Consider the following 22,908-nt stretch of genomic DNA (forward strand, 5'->3'; position numbering starts at 1 on the left):
TTGTTGATTTTATTGATGATGGCCATTCTGACCAGTGTGAAGTGATACTCCATTGTAGTTTTGATTTGCATTTCTCTAATAGTGATGTTGAACATCTTTTCAAGTGCTTTTTGGCCATTTTTATGTCTTATGTCTTCTTTATGGTGTGCTGCAGTCCATGGGGTCACAGAGAGACACGACTTAGCCACTGAACAGTGTCAACAAATGTCTTTCTGAAATATTAAACAATAACATAGTGGGTTATTTGTTGAGTGGGATATGGGAACAGAGGTTAAGGCTCTTTTCACTATATATCTTTTTATTTTTTTTGAGGGGTGAACTATATGACCATGCAGTCTATTTTTAAAATTACAGAGTGGGAAGTTGGTTGAAGGCAAGGGGAAAAAACCCAGCAACCTAGTTAACAGAACAAATCACTAAACTCCTTCAGAACACATAAATATTAAAGAGATAGGAAGTTGAGTAACATAGGGAAATGTAAAAAGACTATTTTAAATCAAAATATTATTTTGCACGTTACTTATAAATGACTGGGATTAAACTCTTCCGTCACTTTTTTTTTTCCTCCCTTGAAATCACATAGAGTTTATTCAATTTGTGTTTTATGGGAAAATTCCAAGGGCAGGCTTTTCTTTTCCCTTTATAAACTGCTTTTTCAAACTGGATAGTTTAAATTATGCAGTCATACCAACCCTAAATTTCAGAGTCTTGACACAAATTTGTTGTTTGCTTTTGCTGTGTCCCCACACTGTAACAGCAAGGAGGCACTATTCTCTGTCTTCACTCACAAGAAATGGTGATGTTACCTCAGCATGTTCCTCCACTAACATCCCAGTGGAGGAAAGGAAGCCTGATGGATCAGGGACATTCTTAAAGTTCCTACCCAGAGGTGCTACAGAGCACATCTCACACTTATCTGACCAGAGTGAGTCACATGGTCACACCTAGTTTCAAGAGAGCAGGGCAGTGCATTTTTACTAGATACCTAGAAAGGGAGGTTAACCAGAAGTATGGTGAACCTCACTGATGACCACCACAGCTAACTTGTTTGAGTTTATATATGATTTTTCCTTGCCTAGATGCTTGTAGAATTGCTGTTTCTTAGCAGTGTGAAAGTTTCACAGGTTATATCAAAGTGTAGGTCGTAAAAACCGTAACTCTGCAAACCCTCTTGATGTGAATTTAGGTCTTTCTTTAGTAAAAGGATGATTTTCCTTTTTTTCCAGTTTTAATTATTGTTTTTGGAAAACACATTATATACTATGTTTGAATAACATTTTTACATGATACTTTAATTCTTCAAAGAGCTCTATAGTGATATTCTTGTATCAGTATAGGAGAAAACGAGGTCTAAGAAATTAGTACATTAGACCTGTTATTCCATCATACATTGTGCATCTTGAAGTAAAATGACCTACAACAGAGAAGTTGAATCTCAGTGATTCATGCATCAAAGTGTCAAGCCAGAAGTATAATTTGAACAGCTAATGACTTAATTTATTCTGAACTTTCATCTTGGAAGTTTGTCTCTTAAGGCATACAGAAAGTTTACAGAAAAGGACATAGAGCTAGTAAATGCTTACAAAAATGTATAAGTAAATACAAATTAAACCTGAATACTCCATTTCATTAGTAAATTGGCTAAAATAGATATATTTGTTACAGAAAAAGTAAGCAGATAGTACAGAGTTCCCACGTAGTCTCTCTCTCACAGACACACGCTCATACACACACTCACCCCGGTACAGTTTTCCCTGTCAATAACATCTTGCCTTACTGTGGTACATTTGTTAAAATTAATGAAACTATATTGAAACATTGCTAATTAAAGTCCATTGTTTACACTAAGGATTCTACAAGTCTATGGGTACAACACCATGTTCTGGTGCTTGGAAATAATTTATCTAATGTGACTTAACTGAAGTATGGAAAAACCCATACATGGTATTCCATTATGGTATAATTTAGTTTATTCCTACTGCATTCCAATATTGAAAGCTCAGAAAGCTGAAAAGCATTATTTAACTCCTCACTTTTATGATTTGTTGTGTGTGGGCGTGTCCTGAGATATAAAATAGGTTATTCTTAGATAAGAGTATTATTATATCATATAATTAGTATAATTATATATATCATGCTGCTGCTGCTACTGCTACTGCTAATTTGCTTCAGTCGTGTCCGAGTCTGTGCAACCCCATAGACGGCAGCCCACCAAGGCTCCCCGGTCCCTGGGATTCTCCAGGCAAGAACACTGGAGTGGGTTGCCATTTCCTTCTCCAATGCATGAAAGTGAAAAGTGAAAGTGAAGTCGCTCAGTTGTGTCCAACTGTTAGCAACCCCGTGGACTGCAGCCCACCAGGCTCCTCCATCCATAGGATTGTCCAGGCAAGAGTACTGGAGTGGAGTGCCATTGCCTTCATAGCTTAGTATAATCATGTATAATTACAGAAATTTAAACTTAAAAAATAAGATTGTGGTATATTAAAAATACTACCCTTTAGCCAAACTGTCTAAAATACAAAAATTGAAAATCATCAGTTAAGTGGTAAAGATAACAAATTCTGTGGTTTGTTGTATTTCAAACATTTTATTTTAAAAATAGACATGGTTCCAAATGAGAGATTTAAGTCTGGAAAATACTCTTCTACATAGAAATTAGACTTGCTAGATGGTTAAAGTTTCTTCTAGTTTGTTTCTTCTGGTTGCATGTTGTTGAATATTGTGTCCCTGAAAGTATTTGGGAATAGTAATAAAAGCATAAAAACCTCTGGATGCTGGCAGTTCAAAGCAAACTATACAAGTATATCTGTAACATTAATTTTTAGCTACAAAGAATGTGGAAATGGGGTATCCAAATTGATTATGTTGGTTAATGTAACATAACCAACTAAGGTTTTTTTAGTATATAATATAGTATAAAATATTGAAAAGATGACATTGTCTCCTTGGGGGGAAAAAAAAATCTGACTTATGATTGTTAACCTAGCTAATTACACAGTAAATTTTAGCAATATCCAGAGTGGAACTACGGATAAGGCAATGGCACCCCACTCCAGTACTCTTGCCTGGAAAATCCCATGGATGGAGGAGCCTGGAAGGCTGCAGTCCATGGGGTCGCTGAGGGTCGGACACGACTGAGTGACTTCACTTTCACTTTTCACTTTCATGCATTGGAGAAGGAAATGGCAATCCACTCCAGTGTTCTTGCCTGGAGAACCCGAGGGACGGGGGAGCCTGGTGAGCTGCCGTCTCTGGGGTCGCACAGAATCGGACTTAGCAGAGTGGAACTAAAATTATTATTTGAAGTGACTTAGCAGAGTGGAACTAAAATTATTATTTGAAGACATGCTTGCTAATATATTTAAATGATCATTTCAGACCACACACACACCTCACGAAAAAGTTGTGAGCTAATTCATGCAAATCATAGTAACTTGATGTTAAAGTAAATTTAGTGGAAAGAAGGCTGTAAACCTGTATAACTCTCCCCTTGCATATGTAAAATGAAGGTATTATTATTGACCCTGTTTCATTCTGCAAATAATTTGAAATGGTTTTGAACAGTTTATCAAACCTAAAGTGGTTTTAAACATAAAATCAGAACCAGGGAAATACAAATACCATGTAAGTAAAATATCAAGAAGTAAGTGCAAGAACAAAGCAGATTGCTAAGAAAATGCCATACAGGCTGTATTTTGAGAAGCAAGTTAGTATCAGTTGGGGACTAACTCTGGTGATAGGATCTGACTTGATCCAAAGACAGAAGTACCACCTCATCTTCTGACAGTTTTCTCTAAGAATGTAACTTTTCTCTGCTGGGCTCTTACTCATAGTATGACAGTTGACATTTGTGGTTGTCTCTTTTTTATTTTTAAAGGACTTAGTTTACCTGTGATCTGAGGTGGAGCACCATCTGCTTTAAATATGTTTGATATCCTGTTGTGAAACCTGAGATTTGAAATGAGAGGTTTTGCTTTTTTGTTGTTGTTGCACACAGATACTGCAATGACAAATAGAGATAAAATACTGAAAATACAAGTAGTATTTTGTCTTTCAAAATAGTTTACCAGTTGTCTCAGTGACTTTGTGGCATAATCCTTTTTGTCCTCATTAAGTTTGATGCCACTTTTGTTGTATACATAGCCTAATTTCTTGAGCTATATATTTTGTGATAGTACCCTTCTGCTTCTATTTTCATATTAGGAAGAATAATCCATCACTCTTCCTTTTTAAAATCTTGTTTTTTCTTAATTCTATTTATTTTCAAATTTCAGAAAATATATGTAGTATTAATATGAAGAGATACATATGATAGTGCAGTATGGGTGATAAGATGTCACAAATCAAAAATATAAAGAATGTTAAGTATGTGGCATAAAAAACTAATTATAAAAATGTGAAGCTTTATAATTGAACAGTTTAAGATGGTTTAACACTTTCTGGGTATTTTTAGTAGTAATTACTGTTATATTTTGGGCTTCCCAGATGATGCTAGTGGTAAAGAACCCACCTGCCAGTGCAGGAGACATGAGACATGAGTTCGATCCCTGAGTCAGGAAGATCCCCAGGAGAACAGAATGGCAACCCATCTCAGTATTCCTGCCTGGAAAATTCCATGGACAGAGGAGCCTGGCAGGCTACTGTCCTTGGAGATGCAAAGAGTCGGACACAACTGAAGCAGCTTAGCATGCACACACTTTATATTTGAAGTATATTACTAGTAATAATTTTTAACAAGGGCTTTCTCTGCTTACTTAACAACTAACAAAGGCAACATCTCATATTTAGCTTAATCTCTTTGTATTTCTTTTTTGATTTTCATTTCAAGGTAACATGCAAAGTAGCTCACAGTATTTCACAGAAATTAATGTACTGAGGGTAGATATTTTGCAGTCATTTAGTATTGTTCTGGTACTTCTTTTCAATAGCTTTTAACTGATTTCAGTAATAATTTTGTAGAGTCAGTACTGTAGACATGTAATGAACTGACTGATACGTAAAGTTCTTAAATACCTGTAGTTTTTATGACTTCTACTGCAAAGAAGTATTTCCTTTGAAAACTTAAGGGTTATTTCTAAACATTTATCAGAAGTTTGGGTAGCTGATTGAGAGAATGTGGCATCATTCCTGGTTCTGACATCTTACTAAATCAGACATTAGAAGTTCTAGTTGAACTTTCTGTCTGTAGAGAATCTGCAAATTTAATTGTTAATTTTCAATGACAGCTGTTAATATTCTGTTCCTATTACTCATAGTTTAAAAAAGAATATGGGCTTATCATCTTTTACTTGTTATTAAATATTTCATAAACTTTTTAATATTATTTAGTTAATAAACCATGCTTTGAAAGAACTAATGGAAATAGAAGGAGTGAGTGAAAACATATTACAAGTTCACTTAAATGGTAAGTATGTTCTCATTTTGCCATTGGAATGATGTAAGCATATGAGCTTTTTACATTATGAGACTAAATTTACTCATATTTAAAATCTGCATTAATAACTGTATTTTAAAAACTAAATCTTTAATGGACTTTTACTTTAGCACACTATGCACAGTATTTTTAGAAATTAAAAAAATTATTAATAAAGGCACATAAGGTCTCTTTTTTTTGTATTTATTTTCTTTTTTTTATTATTTATTTATTTTAATTGGAGGCTAATTACAATATTGTAGTGGTTTTGCCATACATTGACATGAATCAGCCATGGGTGTACATGTGTTCTTATCCTTTTTTTAAATAACATTAATTCCAAGGAAGATGGTTCTTGGAGTCTAATGTTTTCACTATTAAATTTTAAAAAGGAAATAATGTAAACTAAAAATTTTTGACTTTTTCTTTCTAGTTAAATTTTTTAAAGCATTAAAAAACTTACTTGACTAGAAAATAATCTGCATAGTATCAAATACTTATTTCATTTTTATGACCTACTTTTAAATGGGTTTTATTTCAGGACTGCTGCAGATCAATGATAAAATTGCCCTAAAGGAAATCACAAGACAGTTAAATCTGGAAAATGTAGTTGGAGATAAAGTTTTTGTAAGTATCATTTTCATTATTTTATTAAATAGGATTCAAAGTAAAGTCTGTATAGCATGGACCTATTTATATTAGCATGGACCTGTTTATATTTTGGAAGAGTAGGAACGGTTCAGAGATTCTAAAATATACAAGATTCTTACCATAAGAATGTACAATGTATAGGATGTATTTATTCATCAAATCTTTTAAGTTTAGACTTTATGAAGTAGATTTTATTGGTTATATTAGGGCTTCCTCGGTGGCTCAGACAGTAAAGAATCTGCCTGTAGTGCAGGAGACCCAGGTTCAATCCCTGGGTCAGAAACATTCCCTGGAGAAGGGAATGGCAACCCACTCCAGTATTCTTGCCTTAAAAATCCCATGGACAGAGGAGATTGGCAGGCTGCAGTCCATGAGGTCACAAAGAGTAGTCAGACATGCCTGAGTGGCTTTCACTTTCACTTTTCCTATTAGTTATAAAATAGTTTAAGAAATCAAGATTTGTTTAAATATTAACTGAGTTGTTTCTTTGTTTGTAAGAAAAATATTCTGATTCTCTGCCCTTGGAGATAGATTAATCTGCTTTTAAAAATATTAACACTCTATTAGTCTATTTCTAGTCTTAAGAGACTTGGATAGCATGAGAGTAGTAGAAAATATACTGAATTTGAAGCTACAAATGGTAGGTTTGTAACTATTGACTATGACTATTGACTACCTGTATAACGTGTCTAATAAGTATCTATGAATTACAGATCCCTCACCAGTTACATTGGCATTGTCTTATTATACTTCACACATTTATTCTAAAGATGAAAAGAAGTGTTAAACATAATTATTTTTGTTTGTTTTTTAAATTGGATGCTAAGATACTGTGCAAATGTCAGTTATATTTTACTATTAAAATGTTCTCAGAAAGTACCCACATCATTATTGTTCCTTGGGATCTCAGGGCAGTAAACATAAATAATTTAACTGATTAGAAATATTTTGAAACTTGTATTAAACATTTTACCTATCAACTTGATTGATTAGGCTCAAGGGAAACATGATTAACTTGAAGCTGAGGTAATTTTCATCATGAAGTGACTCCTCAGCTTAATGCAATTGAAGTGGGTTGTGTACATTTCAGATTCATTTTCTGGTCACTGGTGATGATGCAGTGGTGTTCCTCTAAACTGTGAGCCACCTAACATCTAGTAATTTTATTCTTTAAAAATTAACTATAAGTAAATTTGAACTATGTGTAAAATACATAGCTAGTGGAAAACCGCTGTATAACACATGGAGCTCAGCTGGGTGCTCTGTGATGATGGGCAAGAATGAAAGGGAGGCTCAAGAAGGAGGGGATATATTAATATTTATACTTACAGCTGAATCATGTCATTATACAGCAGAAAACTAAGACAACAATGTAAAGCAGTTGTCCTCCAGTTAATGAAAAATCATCTATAAAAAGTTGAGCCAGTGCTGTGTTACCATCCATTACCTACAGGTTTTTGAAGTGCAAGTTCAAATGTTCCTTCTGAAATCTGTTGTTTTCCCCGTGTCCAGAATGCAGTGTAAAAGATAGCGGCCTCCTTGGCAAAGCAGAGTTACTGTTACATAGAATCTGTTCGGCTTTTGGTTTCCACTTGATGTAGATTTATGTTTCTAACTTTCCTAAATATTGCTATTTGTATTGGATTGTATGAAATAATTCATGGCACAGCTACTTACCATCCTAGTCATTACTATTGATATCATAACCCTCACACATACAGATTATTAGTTTAACTCCTATATTATATCAATTAGGCACCTGGAGGCTAAGAGACATAATTAGTGTGTCTAAAGTCATAAAATAACAAAGGCTGGACATTAAGAATCTAAGTCATTTAACCCCAGAGCCTTTCTGTTTTGTGTATTTAGAGCAAATTTGTATATACTTTTATAGACACACACATATGTATATGTGTATATATAAATATATACTTACATAAGTAAATTCTTATAATATGTACATATGAATTTACCTAAGTATATACTTATTGTAAAGTGTAATAGTCTTTTAAAGAAATAAGCCTTCCCTGGTAATCCAGTGGTAAGAATCTGCCTACCAGTGCACGGAACACAGGTTCAACCCTGGGTCCAGGAGGATTCCACATACTGTGGGGCAGCTAAGCCTGTGTGCCACAACTGTGGAGCCCACGTTCTAGATAGAGCTCATGCTCTGCAACCAGAGAAGCCACAAAAATAAGAGTAGCCCCCGCTCTTTGCAACTAGAGAAAGCCTGCATGCATCAACAAAGACCCACCACAGCTAAAAATAAATAAATTTAAATATATATATATATATATATATATATATAAATACCAAAAGATAAGCAGTCTTTGAGTAACTTTGACCACTGATTTTCCAACAGTTTATCTGAGCTTTTGTTTACATTATGGTAAATACCTCTTGCCCTACCTACTTTGGAAATAATATTTCTTGACAGCATGTAATCATCACAAAATGTGTAGAAGCTCTTTAAAACATATTATGTTATTTTATGTCAGATCTCTCAACTGGGAAACAAACAAGTGGGTATCTTTTGTCCTTTACATTGCCTCAAGTTTAAAGTTGACTGTTTCTTTAAATTAAGATAATTTGAATGAAGTAAAAATTAAGGACTTCAGTGAAAAAATATTTTACAAGGCCTTTATCCACAAGCTGGAACATCTGGATAATGCATCTGCTACTCTGTTAGTTTCTATCCAGAATATTTAAATTGTACCCAAAAATGTATCGACTGTGTTCCAAGTGAAAGTGAAGTCGCTTAGTCCTGTCTGACTCTTTGGGACCCCGTGGACTGTAGCCCCCCAGGCTCTTCTGTCCATGGGATTCTCCAGGCAAGAATACTGGAGTGGGTTGCCATTTCCTTCTCCAAGTAAAGCAGCCAAATTTGATATGATATATACAAATTATATAATCTGCTCTTCAATAGAGAAACACTGTTGTATTGTCTAATGTTTGAGGCAGGTTTCTTCTTCCTTTTCCTTTGGGATCTCATTCAAATTCATGGTCATTTTTTTAGTGGTATGGATTTGAGACTCACAGCAGACTGACACGTTTGAAGATAAAAGTACAGTGAATTTCTTTTTTTCTCTGATTGTGTTTAGAGTATAGCAACTCTTAAAAACTACCTTTGATTAAATGTTTACAGATTTTATCCAGAAAATAAAAAATTTTGAACATGGCATGATCCCATTTTCAGTGTTATGCCATCTCTACTGTTACATTAAAGTTTTAGATTGTAAGCATACAAGAGATGGAGTTCAGAATCTGGCCAATGACTTTCATTTACTAGAAAACTACATAAAACTATTTATACAGTGTCTGGAGTCATATAGCCCTCTTTTATTCTTTATTTCAATAAACTTCTAGTCATGGTGTCTTTTTTTGTTATTCTCAGGGTAGCTTTGCTGAAAACCTTTCATTTCTTCTGGAAGCTTTAAAAAAAGGTAAATACTAGCTTATTTAACAGTATCAATAGTTTAGCTTTATTTTTCCCTTAATCATATGCTTTATAAGAAATAAATATAAAAAAGAAATAATGACCACTGAAATCCCTATTAATAGTGATTATTCCAATTAACATTTTATTTCATATCTTTATTCACCTATAGTATATCATTAGTATAATTTTTATAAGAATGAAATGTTTTTTATTTTATTGTGAAATGTACATCTTTTTACTTACTCATAGTATGTTGTAAGCATCTTTCCATGTCTGTAAATATTGAGTGCATGATCATTTTCATGGTTCTCATATATCTCATTTTTAAAATATAAGCTATTTTAAAATTGTAACATAATAAATTATAACTGATTAATCACCAGCTATCAACTTTTATTCCTGATTTTGTATAATTAGGAAGAAATGCTTAACTGATCATCCAGATTTCTTGGGGTAAATTTCAATGAGTAGAATACTGGGTTAAAGATTTCACATTTAAAAGCATAAATATTAATTACCAAATTATCCTAGAAGATCCATTGTCTAAACATATTTTAAAGTACTTTTTTTTTTCAGAACCTCAAACAATTGTTTTTTTTGTTTGCTTTTTTAATAGAAAAAAATTTTCAGTTTAATTTTAATAATTTGGGTACTCATGGTGTTCATATCAAATTTTAATTGGCCATAGATATTTCCTGATTTGTGTTTTTCCTGTTCTTTGCTTTATAACTGTGAGAATTCTTGCACTTGTTTTTTTCTTAATTTTGGTTTGGACTTTTCTGATGAATAGAAGTTTTAAATTATTTACATAATCAAAAATTTTCTCTTCTTCACACTTTAAAGACATACACATGTTTTCATCCAGTACGTACACTTATAATTCATAATTTAGCTGAAATTTGTTTTGGAAAGGTGGAAAGTGGAGATGGCTTGAATATACCAAAATGAAATTTCTGCCTTATGTAGGTCTGTGTCTAGACTTCTGAGTGGTCCCTGTGGTTTTAATGTCTTTTAGGTTAATGTACTGGAGAAGGCAATGGCACCCCACTCCAGTACCATTGCCTTCTCCAATACATTAACCTGAAAGACATTAAAACCACATTATTATCTTTTAGATAGTATTATCCAAACTATAATATCTGATAACAATTAAAAGAATTATTAATTAACCTGTTTATTACCATGTTTTTTTTCACTTGTTTATGTGGATATAAAATAAAGCCTTTGACCTTAAGGAAATAGTGCTTGTTCTCCTAAAGCACTTTCCATTGTTGTAGTGAGAAAAATGAATCCAGAGTCATATGAAAGTTTTCCCTATTTTTTAAAATGTTGAAATTGTCATTAGTAGAAGTTAAAGTAGCTTTGGTTAAACTTCATAGTGTTACCATTGTTTATAAAAATTGTTTCCAGGGGAAGACTTACTTTGCATTTCTAACTAAAAGTGAGTCTGTTTTGAAGTAATAATTTTATGTACTTTTATATTTAAACCCAGAGTATTTTGGTCTATGTAGGTTAAAAAATCTTTGTCTATTTTCTGATGATAGAAGAATTATTTACATAATTTAAGAAACAGTAGTCTTCAGTCATTTAAATGATTTTCTTAACTTTTCATCAATAAAGCTACTAGAAGTCTGGTAATTAGACTGAAGTACTTGAGGGCAATAGGAGCTATTTTGTCTTTTGAATAATTTTTTGTTGAATAATTGTACATGCATTGGTAAGTGCCCTACTGAAAGTAGGTTAACAGTGTACTTTTCTTGGATTGAGTTTTAGAAAATGAAATGTACTAAATAGTTTGGAAGTTAAAGAAAGGTTGATATGACTACTTATTAGTATAAAACTCTTATTTTCTCTTAGGTGACCGGACTAGTAGTTGCCCAGTGATCTTCATATTAGATGAATTTGATCTTTTTGCTCATCATAAAAACCAAACACTCCTCTATAACCTTCTTGACATTTCTCAGTCTGCACAGACTCCAGTAGTAATTATTGGTCTTACATGCAGATTGGTAAGTCTTTCTATTTAAAAACAATTGATTATAATGTTTAGAAAATTAAAGTTTAATAACTGACTTAGTTACTATGTAGCTCACTAATGTATTTCATTAGGGTGTGGCACCTTTATGCCACTTTTTAACTCAAAGGAAACAAGGAAACATTTATCACACATGCTTGTAGGCTAATACCTCCCTCCATTTCACTCAGATTACTGAATAAAAAATATGAAGTGAGATTTTGCTTAAAAATATTATGTAATTCTTTTTTTTTTTTTCTTTTAAATTTTATTTTATTTTTAAACTTTACATAATTGTATTAGTTTTGCCAAATATCAAAATGAATCCGCCACAGGCATACATGTGTTCCCCATCCTGAACCCTCCTCCCTCTTCCCTCCCCATACCATCCCTCTGGGTCGTCCCAGTACACCAGCCCCAAGCATCCAGTATCGCGCATCGAACCTGGACTGGCAACTCGTTTCTACATTAGTAAATAAATAGAAAATTAACATCACCACCATTTTATAAAAATTGCTAATGGTTTCTCATACTTTTTATATTTAAGATTCTTTCCATATTTTAAAAGTGCTTGGAATCAGCTCAAAATGATACTAACCCAACTTTGTTAGGTATACATCTCTGGAAATGGAAGGGATTATTTCCATCATATTAATCATAGTAGTCACTAGCGTCTTTGCTCCTTGGGAGATTTTTAGAATGATTTTAATTGAAGTCTTAATGTAACTATCACATTACTTTGTGAAGACTACATGCATGTTAAATCTTCAGACAGTTTATGTAGGTCTGTTTGTGTTTACTCTCTCTCTTTTTTAAAATTTTCCCTGGAAGTGGGTGTACCATTTGTGAAAGTACTGCAATACCAGATCGATGGGTGGAGTGGATGGAGCAAGCTCCCTTTCCATCTCCTAGTTCCAGAAATACGTTTAATTCATTGTCCTCAGAATATGTATCAGATACTAAGCTGACAAGAACATATACTACTAGGCAAAAGGCCAAAAAGCATTGTGTTTACCTTCTTTTACTCTCCTTATATGAACTGTCTTATTGAATTCAGGTAAAACTGGTATTTAAGAGTCATCTTGATACTAATATGAGTCATCTTAATACTAACATTATGGCTGCCATGCATTCATAATTTTTATCCCTTTTTTTCCTTCATTTTTAGCAAACTTATGCCAGGCCCTTCTACTTATTTTCCTTTTCTACAGCTACTTCTCTTTTTTAGAAATGGGAAGGTCTTTACTAAGTCATCTTTCAACAGTCCTGCTAGTACTATTTCTCTCAAGTTCAGTTCAGTTCTGTCGCTCAGTCGTGTCCGACTCTGTGCAACCCCATGAACTGCAGCACGCCAGGCTTCCCTGTCCATCACCAACTGCCAGAGTTTACCCAAGCCCACATCCATTGAGTCTGTCATGCCATCCAACCATCCCGTCCTCTTTCATCCCCTTCTCCTCCTGCCCTCAATCTTTCCCAGCATCGGGGTCTTTTCAAATGAGTCAGCTCTTTGCATCAGGTGGCCAAATATTGGAGTTTCAGCTTCAACAGCAGTCCTTCCAATGAACACCCAGGACTGATCTGCTTTAGGATGGACTGGTTGATCTCCTTGCAGTACAAGGAACCCTCAAGAATCTTCTCCAACACCACAGTGCAAAAGCATCAATTCTTCGGCGCTCAGCTTTCTTTATAGTCCAACTCTCACATCCATACATGACTACTGGAAAAACCATACCCTTGACTAGATGGAACTTGTTGGCAAAGTAATGTCTCTGCATTTTAATATGCTGTCTAGGTTGGTCATAGCTTTCCTTCCAAAAAGTAAGCGTCTTTTAATTTCATGGCTACAATCACCATCTGGAGTGATTTTGGGGCCCAAAAAAATAAAGTCAGCACTGTTTCCACTGTTTCCTCATCTATTTGCCAAAAGTAATGGGACCGGATGCCATGATCTTAGTTTTCTGAATGTGAAGCTTTAAGCCAACTTTTTCACTCTCCTCTTTCACTTTTATCAAGAGACTCTTTAGTTCTTCTCACTTTCTGCCATTAGGGTGGTGTCATCTGCATATCTGAGGTTATTGATATTTCTCCCAGCAATCTTGATTCCAGCTTGTGCTTCCTCCAGCCCAGCATTTCTCATGATGTACTCTGCATAGAAGTTAAATAAGCAGGGTGACAATATGCAGCCTTGATGTGCTCCTTTTCCTATTTGAAACCAGTTTGTTGTTCCATATCCATTTCTGACTGTTGACCTGCATACAGGTTTCTCAAGAGGCAGGTCAGGTGGTCTGGTATTCCCATCTCTTTCAGAATTTTCCACAGTTTATTGTGATCCGCACAGTCAAAGGCTTTGGCATAGTCAATAAAGCAGAAATAGATGTTTTTCTGGAACTGCCTTGCTTTTGTGTTGATCCAGTGGATTCTGGCAATTTGATCTCTGGTTCCTCTGCCTTTTCTAAAACCATCTTGAACATCTGGAAGTCAAGGTTCACATATTGCTGAAGCCTGGCTTGGAGAATTTGTAGCATTATTTTACTAGCGTGTGAGATGAGTGCAATTGTGCGGTAGTCTGAGCATTCTTTGGCATTGCCTTTCTTTGGGATTGAAATTAAAACTGACCTTTACCAGTCCTGTGGCCACTGCTGAGTTTTCCACATTTGCTGGCATATTGAGTGTAGCACTTTCACAGCATCATCTTTCAGGATTTGAAGTAGCTCAACTAGAATTCTATCACCTCCACTAGCTTTGATCCTAGTGATGCTTCCTAAGGCCCACTTGACTTCATATTCCAGGATGTCTGGCTCTAGTTGAGTGATCCCACCATCATGATTATCTGGGTCGTGAGGATCTTTTTTGTACAGTTCTTCTGTGTATTCTTGCCACCTCTTCTTAGTATCTTCTGCTTCTGTTAGGTCCATACCATTTCTGTCCTTTATTGAGCCTATCCTTGCATGAAATGTTCCCTTGGTATCTCTGATTTTCTTGAAGAGATCTCTAGTCTTTACCATTCTGTTGTTTTCCTCTATTTCTTTGCATTGATCACTGAGGAACGCTTTCTTATCTCTCCTTGCTTTTCTTTGGAACTCTGCATTCACATGGGTATATCTTTCCTTTTCTCCTTTGCTTTTCACTTCAGTTCTTTTCACAGCTATTTGTAAGGCCTCCTCACACAGCCATTTTGCTTTTTTGCGTTTCTTTTTCTTGGGGATGGTCTTGATCCCTGTCTCCTGTACAATGTCACGAACCTCTGTCCACAGTTCATTAGGCACTCTGTCTATCAGATCTAGTCCTTTAAATCTATTTCTCACTTCCACTGTATAGTCATAAGGGATTTGATTTAGGTCATACCTGAATGGTCTAGTGGTTTTCCCCACTTTCTTCAATTTAAGTCTGAATTTGGCAATAAGGAGTTTACAAGCTGAGCCATAGTCAGTTCCTGGTCTTGTTTTTGCTGACTATATAGAGCTTCTCCATCTTTGGCTGCAAAGAATATAATCAGTCTGTGTTTGGTGTTGACCATCTGGTGATGTCCATGTGTAGCATCTTCTCTTGTGTTTTTGGAAGAGGGTGTTTGCGATGGCCAGTGTGTTCTCTTGGTAAAACTCTATTAGCCTTTTCCCTGCTTCATTCTGTATTCCAAGGCCAAATTTGCCTGTTACTCCAGGTGTTTCTCACTTCCTACTTTTGGATTCCAGTCCCCTATGATGAAAAGGACATCTTTTTTGGGTGTTAGTTCTAGAAGGTCTTGTAGGTCTTCATAGAACCATTCAGATTCAGCTTTTTCAACATTACTAGTCGGGGCATAGACTTGGTTTACTATGATATTGAATGGTTTGCCTTGGAAACAAACAGAGATTATTCTGTCGTTTTTGAGATTGCATCCAAGTACTGCATTTTGGACTCTCTTGTTGACTATGATGGCTACTCCATTTCTTCTGAGGGATTCCTGCCCACAGTAGTAGATATAATGGTCATCTGAGTTAAATCACCCATTCCAGTCCATCTTAGTTCGCTGCTTCCTGGAATGTTGATGATCACTCTTGCCATCACCTGTTTGATCATTTCCAATTTGCCTTAATTCATGGACCTAACATTCCAGGTTCCTATGCAATATTTCTCTTTACAGCATCTGACCTTTCTTCTATCACAAGTCCCATCCACACCTGGGTGTTGTTTTTGCTTTGGCTCCGTCTCTTCAGTCTTTCTGGAGTTATTTCTCCACTGATCTCCAGTAGCATATTGGGCACCTACCGACCTGGGGAGTTCTTCTTTCAGTGTCCTGTCTTTTGCCTTTTCATACTGTTCATTTGATCACATGGACCACAGCCTTGTCTAACTCAGTGAAACTAAGCCATGCCATGTGGGGCCACCCAAGACGGGTGAGTCATGGTGGAGAGGTCTGACAGAATGTGGTCCACTGGAGAAGGGAATGGCAAACTACTTCAGTATTCTTGCCTTGAGAACATGAACAGTCTCTAAAGAGTAGCTTTCTATGTCCTTCTTCCCCAGTACTTTAGAGCTCTCAATGTATGCTTTCATAATAAGCCTCTCTCAGACTAAATCTGGCGGGTTCTCCACGTATCTTTATTCTTCTTTCTGAAAAATAGCAATATAACACAGTCGTTAAGGAAGCCTGTTCCTTCTTGCTAAAAGCTCTTCCTTTAGATGGAAGTGGCAATGGCAGATGCTGTCGTCCCAACGAGGGCCCAAATAAAGGGTTTGTGGCTCCTTAGTAAAGGCTCTTTTTTATTTTGTATGTTTAATTTTCCAGCTGTGTAACTCTCCAACTGTGTGATTCAAGTCCATCTAGGTGTCCATTTTTAGAGGGAAAGAGCAGAAGGATTGATGGAGTAGTGATTTTGCTAACAAATAACCTCTTCCCTGTGGCATCATTTATTTTCACTATTTCCTCTATCCCCACATTACCAACTTCTGTCATTACTGTCTACCATAAAAATATCGGTTAGTGTTCACCTCTAAAATTCTTTTGTTGTCGTTTTGTTGTTAAGTTGTGCCTGACACCTTGCAGCCCCATGGACTGCAGCATCCCAGGCTTCCCTGTCCTCCGCTATCTCCCAGAGTTTGCTCAAATTCATGTCTGTTGAGTCAGTGATGCTATCTGGCCATTTCATCCTCTGCTGTCCCGTTCTCCTTTTGCTTCAGTCTTTTGCTTCCACTGTCTCCCAGAGTTTGCTCACATTCGTGTCTGTTGAGTCGGTGATGCTATCTGGCCATCTCATGTTCTGCTGTCCCTTTCTCCTTTTGCTTCAGTCAGCATCAGCGTCTTTTCCATTGAGTCAGCTCTTTGCATCAGGTGGCCAGAGTTTTGAAGCTTCAGCTTCAGTACCAGTCTTTCCAATGAATATTCAGGGTTGATTTCTTTTAGGATTGACTGGTTTGATCTCCATGCAGTCCAAAGGACCCTCAAGAGTCTTCTCCAGCACCACAGTTCAAAGGCATCAATTTTTTGGTACTCAGCCTTCTTTATGATCCAAATCTCACATCTGTACATGACTACTAGAAAAACCATAGCTTTGACTATACAGACTTCTGTCTTTTCCCATTCCCAAGTTAAGGCTCTTAATTCTGTTTGCCCAGCATTGCTTCCACTACCTTTCAACCACCTACTCAGATGGGTGATCTAGAACTCCTCCTTAGCAGAAAATTAATGTGTAGTATTTCTGAAATAACTTATAGTTCTCTTATGCTGACACTATATTTTTCTGTACCTATAAAAATATCTTAGGTTTTTTAGTCACCTTCCCAGTTTCAGCCCCAAACTGTTCATCTTTCCTGTCTTCCTTCCCACGTTAGCCATGATGCCTTTAATTCTTCCCTGTGTGTCATTTGTTTCTTACCCTAGAGTCATCTGGGTAGATTTGGAATTCCATATTTCTGGGCCTCACCACAGCTTTTTGTTTTTCTTTTTTATAGAAAATTGACACTAAACTTGCTCCCTCTCTTAAGGGAAACTAGCACATAGCTTCTCAAATGTTACTATAAAAGAGCCAGAAGACAGAATAATTTATTTTACCAATGTAATGCTATATTCTTGCCAGTTTCCTTTTCTATACTTTGTTTCTTACATCTAGTGTAGCTTCAGCTTAATCTGTATAGTTTAGTAAACTGAATTTTTCTTCATCACGTATGCTGCTTCTTGAGTTTTTGCTACATAAAACAATGAAAACAATGTTGTAAGTTTTCATCAATGTTAATTATTAAGTCTAACTACATTTTATTATCTTAATTTTTTTAGATGAACTTCATAGACTGAAATTCCTTATTGAAACTCTTCATATTACTCTGGAATATAGCTATATTCACTATGGTTATAATTTTTTAGCAATTATTGTAGGTCTTGCAGTGTTAAAGATTAGCAGAGAAAAACATAATTAGAAAAAGGCTAATCAGGACATCGTTGACATCACCAGACCTACAAGTGCTTAGAAAAGGATTAAAAGTAGCTTGCATTAAAAATATTTTTAGAGGTTTGGTTTATTTACAAGTCACATTGTCTTAACCTGTACTACCTTGTAGTCCTACGTATATCAAGGGAATAATTAAAGTCTTTAGAAGCTTGCATAAATTTTTTTAATGCTTAATTGTGTATTATAGGGTAAGCACTGCTAATTATAAGTGGTAGCTCAAATCATTATACCTGTATCATTGGTATGGTTATTTTAAACATGCATCTCATGGAGATTTTTGTTTTTAAGGATATTTTGGAACTCTTAGAAAAAAGAGTGAAGTCACGATTTTCCCACCGGCAGATACACTTAATGAATTCATTTAGTTTTCCACAGTATCTTAAAATATTTAAAGAACAATTATCTCTACCTTCGGTATTTCCAGAGGAGATTTTCGCCGAGAAATGGAATGAGAATGTACAGGTAATTTGGAACAAAAACAATAACATTAAAGTTATTTTTGTGTCTTGCTATACCATTTGAAAGCATTTGAAACTTGAAAATTTTTATAATCTGTAAATTAGCATAAAGTTTCTAATGTTACTGTGGCATAAAACCGCGTTAATATATACTGTTGTGTGTTTTTTATTTTAAAAAACAGTTGAAATGTCATACCTCCTGTTTTTTTCCTCAAAAGAACTTTTATGAGATTTGTTTTATATCTTGTTTATATTTTAGATTATTTTGTTAATGAATTTCATCATTAAGTATTTTCTTTATTTTACAAGTTCAGCAATATACTAACTTAGTAAGGTTCATACATACCTGTAGAGTGTGGATTTTTGTTCTTATGAAGAGTTAAGCTTTTTTCTTCTTGTGTCTGTTAAGACTGGCACCTTTGGTTATATTATCTCTATTGACAAATGCTATCTTTGAGTTCTTGGATTTACTAAACATTGTGGACTCTGTAAATTTACTTAAGTTGATGAGCATAACTTCTGCAGGCTATTGTTGTATCAACTAAGCATCAGATCAGATCAGATCAGATCAATTGCTCAGTCATGTCCGACTCTTTGCGACCCCATGAATCGCAGCACGCCAGGCCTCCCTGTCCATTACCAACTCCCGGAGTTCACTGAGACTCATGCCCATCGAGTCAGTGATGCCATCCAGCCATCTCATCCTCTGTCGTCCCCTTCTCCTCTTGCCCCCAATCCCTCCCAGCATCAGCGTCTTTTCCAATGAGTCAACTCTTTGCATGAGGTGGCCAAAGTACTGGAGTTTCAGCTTTAGCATCATTCCTTCCAAAGAAATCCCAGGGCTGATCTCCTTCAGAATGGACTGGTTGGATCTCCTTGCAGTTCAAAGGACTCTCAAGAGTCTTGTCCAACACCACAGTTCAAAAGCATCAATTCTTCGGCGCTCAGCCTTCTTCACAGTCCAGCTCTCACATTCATACATGACCACAGGAAAAACCATAGCCTTGACTAGACGAACCTTTGTTGGCAAAGTAATGTCTCTGCTTTTGAATACGCTATCTAGGTTGGTCATAACTTTCCTTCCAAGGAGTAAGCGTCTTTTAATTTCAAGTAAGCATACTAGCATCCATTTATCTTATACTGAAAAGTTTTAGTTGTTAGGGAGAAGGGAGAGAGTGTATGTATGTGAATATGTGATTAATAATGTGTTTGGAAAACAGTGTTCCTGATAAATCTCACACATTAAAAATATGGGCCTTGTAGAAAATATTGGAGTCCTTGGTTTTGTAAGAATTGGGAATAACTGGTCTATAATATGAAATACTAATGTGTGAGGATGATTAGTTCTGCTTAGAGTTACGCAGTCTATTGGAGGAGGAAATGGCAACCCACTCCAGTATTCTTGCCTGGGAAATCCCATGGTCAGAGGAACCTGATGGGCTGCAGTCCATGGGGTCACAAAGAGTTGGACACAACTGAGCAACTAGACAACAAACATAACACAGTCTATATTCATTGGCTCTAAAAAGATTTTTTATGTTATAGCAATAATGGCAGTTGATATTCTTTTTATTATAAAATCTTTAATATCAATACCAAATTAAAAGTGAGACTCTGCATTTATTTTGCTCTTTAATAATTTTTTCCCCATTTGTTGAGGTATGATTGACAAATTCAAAATTGTTTATATTAGTGTACAACTTGATGTTTTGGTATACTTTGTGAAATACCACAATCAAGCTATTTAACATATCCATCACTTCATATAGATTTTTTCTCATCTTTTTTTTAATTTTGTGGTACACTTAAGTTTTATCTTCTAAGCAGATTTCAAGTACATAGTACTATATTGTTAACTATAATCATGTTACTGCACATGTGCAGAACTTACTCAACTTGTATAAATGAAACTTGATTCTTATTTTGATTTTAAAATACTGTGCTCATGTAAGCACTATTAATTTTGACACTGTTTTTAAAATTAAAAGCTCATATAATAAAATTTAATCAGTGCTTTAGAAACATGGTAAAAAGTAGAATTTTCCCTTATGTTCACGCTCATCTTCCCTCCTTTCACTGCAAAGTAATTATTTGGTTTATAGCATTTCAGACCTTATCTACATGCTGAAGTTGTTTTTACATGAAGGATTCAAACCTTAAATGTTATTCTCTGGCTTATCTTTTTTACTTTGTTCTACCTTTGTTCTGATTGTTAATTATTTTTATACAGAATTTTATGTCAAAATAATTGACTGTTTTCCTTAAACCCAGATATTGTGTCATGATATAACTAGTGAGTCTTCCCTTCTACCCTCCTCCCCAAATTAATTTTGCCTGGAACTCAGTAATTTACTATGTCATGTAAGTTTTTCTTGATCCTGCATCTGACTGAAGGATTCCATGCTTTATGAACACTTTATGGTTGGTGCTCTTATATTGTCTTTTTCTTTACCTGGGTCTGAAGTGCATCAGAGCTCTGGATCTTTGGCCTGTGAGTCCACTTTTGAGTGTGTCACAAACTTTCACCTTTCCTAAATCTTGAACTGATTGTCATGTTAACAATAGTTATTTTTCTGATTGCTTTAGTGATCAGACGCAGTCTTTCCTAGAATTTAAATGTCTGTGATTTCCCAGTGCTTATTGTATTCTTATCTCTGCTCACTTTCTTTTCCTAAAATGACTCCATAAGCCTAGATTGTGCTGTCCTGTCCTGGATTTTTCTGTCCTTCCCTGCTGTGTTGCATTCTGAGCGTCTTATAGTGGGTATATAAAGGAAGTAGATGGTGACAGTTTCTATGAAGTGTAACTTTTGATGACTCAGAAAATGGTAAGCATGTGATAATAGAGTTGCTTGCCCTTATTTTTTTTTTTTTTTTGTCCTTTGCTGAGCACTGAGTTAAGGGGCAGGATGATAGGAATGAATGTGAAAACACTCCCGTCATCTTTTTGATTATTTTGTGGTTCTTTCTTTCTTAAGGTAGAGCTAGTACCACTGGAGTTTCTGTCTCTTAGCACTGATATTTTCTTGCCCCGTCCTGAAACTCCAGTACTTTGGCCACCTCATGCTAAGAGTTGACTCATTGGAAAAGACTCTGATGCTGGGAGGGATTGGGGGCAAGAGGAGAAGGGGACGACAGAGGATGAGATGGCTAGATGGCATCACTGACTCCATGGACATGAGTCTCAGTGCACTCCCGGAGTTGGTGATGGACAGGGAGGCCTGGCGTGCTGTGATTCATGGGGTCACAAAGAGTCGGACATGACTGAGCGACTGATCTGATCTATCTGATCTGAATCATCATTTGCCACCTCCCTTTGGAATATGCCCAGAAACAAAACAACAACAACAAAAAAAGCCCAGAAAACTTAAGTACACTATATTTTCTAGAGTTAAAACTGTATGTCTCTACTTCCCACTGGAAGAAGATCCAGATTCAGGAATAAGTTCCAGTCTAATGGGCTGAATTCTCCAAGCCAGGCTTCAACAGTATGTGAACTGTGAACTTCCAGATGTTCAAGCTAGATTTAGAAAAGGCAGAGGAACCAGAGATCAAATTGCCAACATCCGCTGGATCATTGAAAAAGCAAGAGAGTTCTAGGAAAACATCTACTTCTTACTGACTATGCCAAAGCCTTTGGCTGTGTGGATCACAATAAACTGTGGAAAATTCTGAAAGAGATGGGAATACCAGACCACCTGACCTGCTTCCTGAGAAATCTGTATGCAGGTTAGGAAGCAACAGTTAGAACTGGACATGGAACAATGGACTGGTTCCAAATTGGGAAAGGAGTACATCAAGGCTGTATATTGTCACCCTCTTATTTAACTTATATGCAGAGTACATCATGAGAAATGCTGGGCTGGATGAAGCACAAGCTGGAATCAAGATTGCCGGGAGAGATATCAATAACCTCAGATATGCAGATGACACCACCCTTATGGTAGAAAGTGAAGAAGAACTAAAAAGTCTCTTGATGAAAGTGAAAGAGGAGAGTAAAAAGTTGGCTTAAAACTCAACATTCAGAAAACTAAGATCATGGTATCTGGTCCCATCAATTCATGGCAGACGGATGGGGACACAATAGAAGCAATGAGAGACTTAATTTTCTTAGATTCCCAAGTTACTACAGATGATGACTGCAGCCATGAAATTAAAAGACACTTGCTCCTTGGAAGAAAAGTTATGACCAACCTAGACAGCATATTAAAAAGCAGGGACTTTACTTTGCCAACAAAGTTCCGTCTAGTCAAAGCTATGGTTTTTCCAGTAGTTGTGTATGGATGTGAGAGTTGGACTGTAAAGAAAGCTGAGCGCAGAAGAATTGTTGTTTTCGAGCTGTGGTGTTGGAGAAGACTTTTGAAAGTCCCTTGGACTGCAAGGAGATCCATCCAGTCCATCCTAAAGGAAATCAGTACTGAATATTCATTGAAAGAACTGATGTTGAAGCTGAAACTCCAATACTTTGGCCACCTGATGTGAAGAACTGACTCATTGGAAAAGACCCTG

At 35.8% G+C, this 22,908-nt stretch overlaps 1 protein-coding gene and 1 pseudogene across 4 annotated transcripts in view; one reads left to right on the plus strand and one right to left on the minus strand.

Annotated features, from left to right (window-relative positions):
* ORC4 (origin recognition complex subunit 4) overlaps window positions 1-22,908 on the plus strand; it is a 95,036-nt gene that overhangs the window by 56,399 nt on the left and 15,729 nt on the right. For 3 of the 4 annotated variants that reach the window (XM_070799743.1, XM_070799760.1, XM_070799752.1), the window contains 5 exons: window positions 5,329-5,404; window positions 5,955-6,040; window positions 9,459-9,507; window positions 11,361-11,512; window positions 18,231-18,404. In XM_070799743.1, coding sequence (XP_070655844.1) covers window positions 5,329-5,404; window positions 5,955-6,040; window positions 9,459-9,507; window positions 11,361-11,512; window positions 18,231-18,404 — 537 coding nt within the window. The remainder of the gene's footprint in view (window positions 1-5,328; window positions 5,405-5,954; window positions 6,041-9,458; window positions 9,508-11,360; window positions 11,513-18,230; window positions 18,405-22,908) is intronic. The other variant, XM_070799769.1, reaches the window with a different exon arrangement.
* LOC139179114 (U2 spliceosomal RNA) lies at window positions 12,347-12,524 on the minus strand (annotated as a pseudogene).

The sequence above is a fragment of the Bos indicus genome, chromosome 2 (genome assembly GCF_029378745.1).
Source record: "Bos indicus isolate NIAB-ARS_2022 breed Sahiwal x Tharparkar chromosome 2, NIAB-ARS_B.indTharparkar_mat_pri_1.0, whole genome shotgun sequence".
NCBI classification, from domain to species: domain Eukaryota; kingdom Metazoa; phylum Chordata; class Mammalia; order Artiodactyla; family Bovidae; genus Bos; species Bos indicus.